This window comes from Phascolarctos cinereus, unplaced genomic scaffold (assembly GCF_003287225.1).
Source record: "Phascolarctos cinereus isolate Bilbo 61053 unplaced genomic scaffold, phaCin_HiC Scaffold_726;HRSCAF=1367, whole genome shotgun sequence".
NCBI lineage: Eukaryota > Metazoa > Chordata > Mammalia > Diprotodontia > Phascolarctidae > Phascolarctos > Phascolarctos cinereus.
The window spans coordinates 226807573-226812572 of record NW_027556098.1 but is presented as its reverse complement, the minus strand read 5'-3'; the positions used below and the strand labels follow the sequence as shown (position 1 = coordinate 226812572).

General features: G+C 39.9%; 1 protein-coding gene across 2 annotated transcripts in view; it reads right to left on the bottom strand.

Annotated features, from left to right (window-relative positions):
* FIGN (fidgetin, microtubule severing factor) overlaps positions 1-5000 on the bottom strand; it is a 177602-nt gene that overhangs the window by 3145 nt on the left and 169457 nt on the right. For both annotated transcript variants that reach the window (XM_078146995.1, XM_020976924.2), the window contains exon 3: positions 1-5000. This exon is cut by the window's left edge and continues 3145 nt beyond it; it is cut by the window's right edge. In XM_078146995.1, coding sequence (XP_078003121.1) covers positions 3863-5000 — 1138 coding nt within the window. In that variant the 3' untranslated portion in view covers positions 1-3862.

The window sequence follows — 5000 nt, the reverse complement described above, 5'->3', positions numbered from 1 at the left end:
TTTCAAAGAATGGAATTGCTAATGCTTCCCCCAAACTGGGCCCTAAAAACATATATACATACATACATATATAATATACATGTATATGTATATTATATATATAAATTTACAAAATCCTATCACAAGAATTAATTTGGTTTTTTGAGAATGGATGATCCTATTTTGAAAACTGCATAGGCAAGTACTATGCAAACCCATGTAAAATGACCTTATACTGTTTCACATAGCATAGCCTCTGGATAGCTGCTATCACTTGCCCAGATGGTGTTTGGCCTATGTATTTTAGCAGAATGGTTTATTTTCTCCTTGATGGGTTTGAAACGCACAAGAAAACATTATACCCGTCTATCTGCATTTGAGTGGAATACAAACTGACTAATAGATAAACATTCTGTGTGAAAGTAAATAGCCTTAAAGTAAACTGCCTTCACATCCCATTGATCAGCTCAGTCAGCAAAGTTTTCAATATTGTCACTAAGGTTCTAAATATTTTGGAGAGAAGTATGCTAAAAGTGTGGAGTGTTTTCATCTATGTCACATATAAGGTCATTATCAACTACCTCTTGAATCTTTATTGGTCCTTTGGGATCTTCTGAACCAACGATCTTCCACTTCCTTTTTGGTTGTGTGTGTGTGTGTGTGTGTGTGTGTGTGTGTGTGTGTTTGATTGTTGGAACTGTTATTGTATTTGTGAAGAAGAGCATTATTAGGGGCTATTAATCAGATAATCAGACTGGCTCAATCACTTGGCCATTCAGCATAGGCAAAGTTGTTACATGGACTGGCTCATTACCTTACATTCATTAGTGGCCTTCTTCAAGTCTGTAGCAGCCAAAAAGGAACCCAACTCTGTGCAGTCTGAATATTGTGATTTGACTACCACTGATTGTTGCTAATCACTTCTGTAGAGGTACTGTACCTACTTCCAGAAGGGATGGGCAGAAAACTATGAAGTCCATCTATGGATAGCATCAAGAATGAGAATTTTAGAAGACAGCTCACAGGTCAGCTGTTTCATATACACACCCCCTTCCCCAAGATAATAATTTCTACAGCGTCTAGAATTTCCTAAGAATTCAAACCCTGGAATTCTGAGGCTAGCTGGAACTTACAAATTATTTCAGCTTTTGCTGAAAGAGATAGATTTTGACCAATAAGGTCTCAGATTCAGATTTCTAAGGGAGAAATTCAAAGCTAGAAGCCTAAATGCCTGCCCATAACTTCATTTCAGTTTTTGAACAAAAGCAAAAAATACCATAGTTCAGTCCCATATTTGGCATTAACTCTTACTAGTCACAGAAGGGGTCAGTATTACAGATTTTTCCAAAGTGGTTTAAATCAGAGGAGGTTTGTCAAAACTTGGCAGAACCTTTCAAGTGAGCACAGCGTGATGACAGAAATGAAACGCAATGTCTAAAAGACAGAAAATAGGTCAGCACTCTGCAATAGTAAACTTGTCAGTGAGATCAATATGAACCTACAAGCTAATGGGGATGTTGGAATTTCCCTCCTTTGAGGGAAGCGCAGTGTGGAGCCAGAACACGATTGTATAGTTGAGTCACTTGCAGAAAAGCAGATGATCTATTTAAATGGTATTTTCTCTACCCTTAATGAAAGGCACTGTTTTCAATATGGAATTTTCATGTCTAAACACAGTTTTAATTGACAAAATGTCATAGTAAATTAAATTTTGGTTCATTTGCTCTATTTTTAGTAATATGAGAAAAGAAAAAGGAAAGCAATGATCAAGCATCATAAAATTCCAGAAATCTCATGAAATCCCTCATTAGCTTTCTAAATGTTAAATGTTTCAGAGAATTTAACACTCCAAATGAGATCTTTACATAAATTTTGAAATGACAAAAAAAAAATCTAGTAACAGATATTTATCTTCTTGGGGATTTTTAGTGCATTTATTTATTTATTTTTGAAGGTACATTACTTAATAAAAACATCAAATGCCAGTGCTTTGCAACAGTTTTGTTACTGTCTCTTTAAAACAACCCCCCAAATTACATTCAAAAAGCCAAGCTTTTCTGCTCATGTAGTGGCAGTGGGTTTGGAAAAGTTAGAGCCTACACTGCTCCTGTTCAGAGGCATTGCCCAACATCAGTCAGCAGTCAATAAGCAGCTGCTGCTGCATATAGAGAATGCCATTGTGGGCTAGAGGGAAGGAGTAGGGAACCGAGCAAAATGCCACATGTGCCAGCTGGTCTTTCCATGAGGAAAGACTCCCGCAGAGAGTGTGATTGAGATGGGCTGAGAAGCGCAAATGGATCTTTCCAGAAACTTGGCTTATAGGGAAAGAAGCGCAGCAGGAAATAGAAATTAATTTGTTTGGCAAGCTATATGTGTATTTGCACGTGTGCACACATCCAGGTATAATTTTCTATTTATCTTCAAAGAGAAATGTAACAAAACTGAGGTAGAAATAATGGCAGGAACACTCCAGCCCAGGAGAGATTTCAAAAGCATAATGAAAATATATTGACCGAAAATGGAGCCAAAGTATGTGTGTGGGATAAATCCCCATAACTTTGAGGGTCTGTATGGGGTCATTTTGTCTGCATTTGTTTGTGGGGGGTTGTTGGGGAGGTGTTTCTGTTTTTGGCCACTATTGACTGCATTCTATAAGCAGCACTGCAACCCCATAAGCTGTATCCGTGAGCTAGAATGTCGCCAATCCCAACAGTTTTAACAAATTACTTCAAAACTACCACAACCACCACTTATGCAGTAAAAGGCAGTCATAGTTTTTAGGTAATATGCCTTTTAAAGTCCTAACAGATCTAGTGGTTGATTGTTTCCAGATGCTAACATAAACGGAGTAAGTGGCTTTCCTTCACCAGTGTTATCTTTTAAGAACCATATCACTTAATTATCAAGGAGCAATGTACTAAGAACTCTTATAGTTTACTGACATAAAGAGAATTATTCTGCTCTGGTTTGATTCCCAGATTGGTAAAAGAACCAATTTTTTTTTTTGAAGAAACCCTTCTATTTTCTACTTTAAACTGCAAAGATTCAGTCATATCACACTTCAGTATTTTCCTGGATACATTCAAAATAATTTTCCTTTCCATTTTCCAATTGTTGAGGTAAACATACATATTTAATATAAAGTAACATTGAAGCCTAGCCTATAACTCTCAGCAGTACATAGTGCTTTCAACACATTCCTTTGAGGTACTGTACAAATCACAATCACTTTCCTGAGTTTTTGCAGACAGAACATTAAAAGAAATGAACTGCAGAAATTAAGGTCCAGATTACCGTTACCCTGTTTTACCTGTTCTTAGCTTAATACTGCAGAACAGACAGGATTGAGGAATACTGTTGCTCTTAGAATGGCAAAAATCTGGTTCTCTGTCGCAACACAACCGTTCATCTCTTTAGTCCAATAATGTTTGAAGTTAAAGCTCTTTATATTAGCACATGCCACCAATGTAATTGTGAGGCAAACAAACAAAAAAAAAAAGCACCACTCCAGGCACTTGACAGCAACTAAATCTCAAGAACAGCAGAATGGAATCAACACACGGGGTTCATGTCCTTCTGAAATCAACCCACTTGCACCTTGCTCCTTGGCGAGTGGTGTCTGGCTTGAACAGAACTGAGCATCAGCACACGCTTCCTGTCACCTGGGGCTTTTCAGATCAGCAGCTCTTGTTTGATGCACTTTTCCTCCAAGTCTACCCTGACTCTAAAGATGCAACATCATTGTCATCTCCCCCAGTACCCTTTGCAATTTGAACACTACTGAAAAGGGCTTCTCTACCCTATGTAGCAGGTTTTGTGTGTGTGTGTGCCAACATTCATTACATTAAAAAAAAAAAAGAAAGAAAAAGAAAAAGAAAAATTATCACTGACTGCAACCGAACATTTTGTTCCATTCAACATATGTATCAAGCTCTTTTTGAGATATGCTAGGCTGAATCTTGCAGAAAGCATTTTCAAAGTCTTGATATGTAACGGGCCTCAATTGGCTGGGCATAATGGCTGAAAGGTCTGTCGCTGGCATGGCATGGAGTGGGCCCACTGCTGCTTCCTGACACAAATGAGCCACATCTAGTCCAGAGAAGCCTTCTGTGCGCTGGACAAGCAGTGCAAACTCCTTGTCATTGAGACAGTAATTGTGCTGTGAGAGCAGTTGTCCTATTATCTGGTGCCTCCCTGTGCTGTCAGGAAGTGGGATTAAAAGTCGTTTTATGAAGTACCTCCGAAGGGATTCATCTATTTCTTCTGGTTTACTGGTGGCACAAATTACTACTATTTGGTCCTCAGCAGAAGTTAGTACAGTGTCCAGCTGCATAAGGAACTCGGTTCTCATCCTATTGACCGGACTGTGCTCTTCACTCACTTGAGAAGAGAGAAGCATGTCAATGTCACTAACAAAAATCACCGAGGGCTGGCGACACCTGGCCACGAGGAAGGAGGAATGGACGATTTTCTCTCCTTCCCCTAACCACTTGGTGACTAGACTGGAACCAGCAATTTTGAAAAACGTAGCCCCCAGCTGACTAGCTATGCATCTACCTAATAATGTTTTGCCTGTTCCCCGAGGCCCAAATAAAAGGATGCTCCGAGGTAGGGCAGTCAGTCCATTGAAAGCATCTGACCTCAACACAGGCCATAAAACCTCCTCTTTAATGACAGCCTTTACCAGGTCGAGGCCAGCGATGTCATTCCAGTCCACTGGAGGTCCTTGGTTGATAATCTCATTGGTTACAAGGTCAATGAGGTGTGTGTCAGTATTCTTCAGTTGCTCGTCCACAGAGTGGTTGGATGAGGTAGCTGCACGGAGTCCTGGGCCTTGCATTGGGTGAGGGAGGAGCTGCCTGTGCTCGTCCCCATGCTCATTCATTACTGGGGAGGTGTACTTCCCAAAGGATTCACTGGTTCTGGATCCCAAGGAATTTTTAGCAGTACTGTATGACGGGGGTGTCAAAGCTCTGCTGGACTGGCTGCTGAATTTCCTTTGCTGTTCAGAGGACATTAGC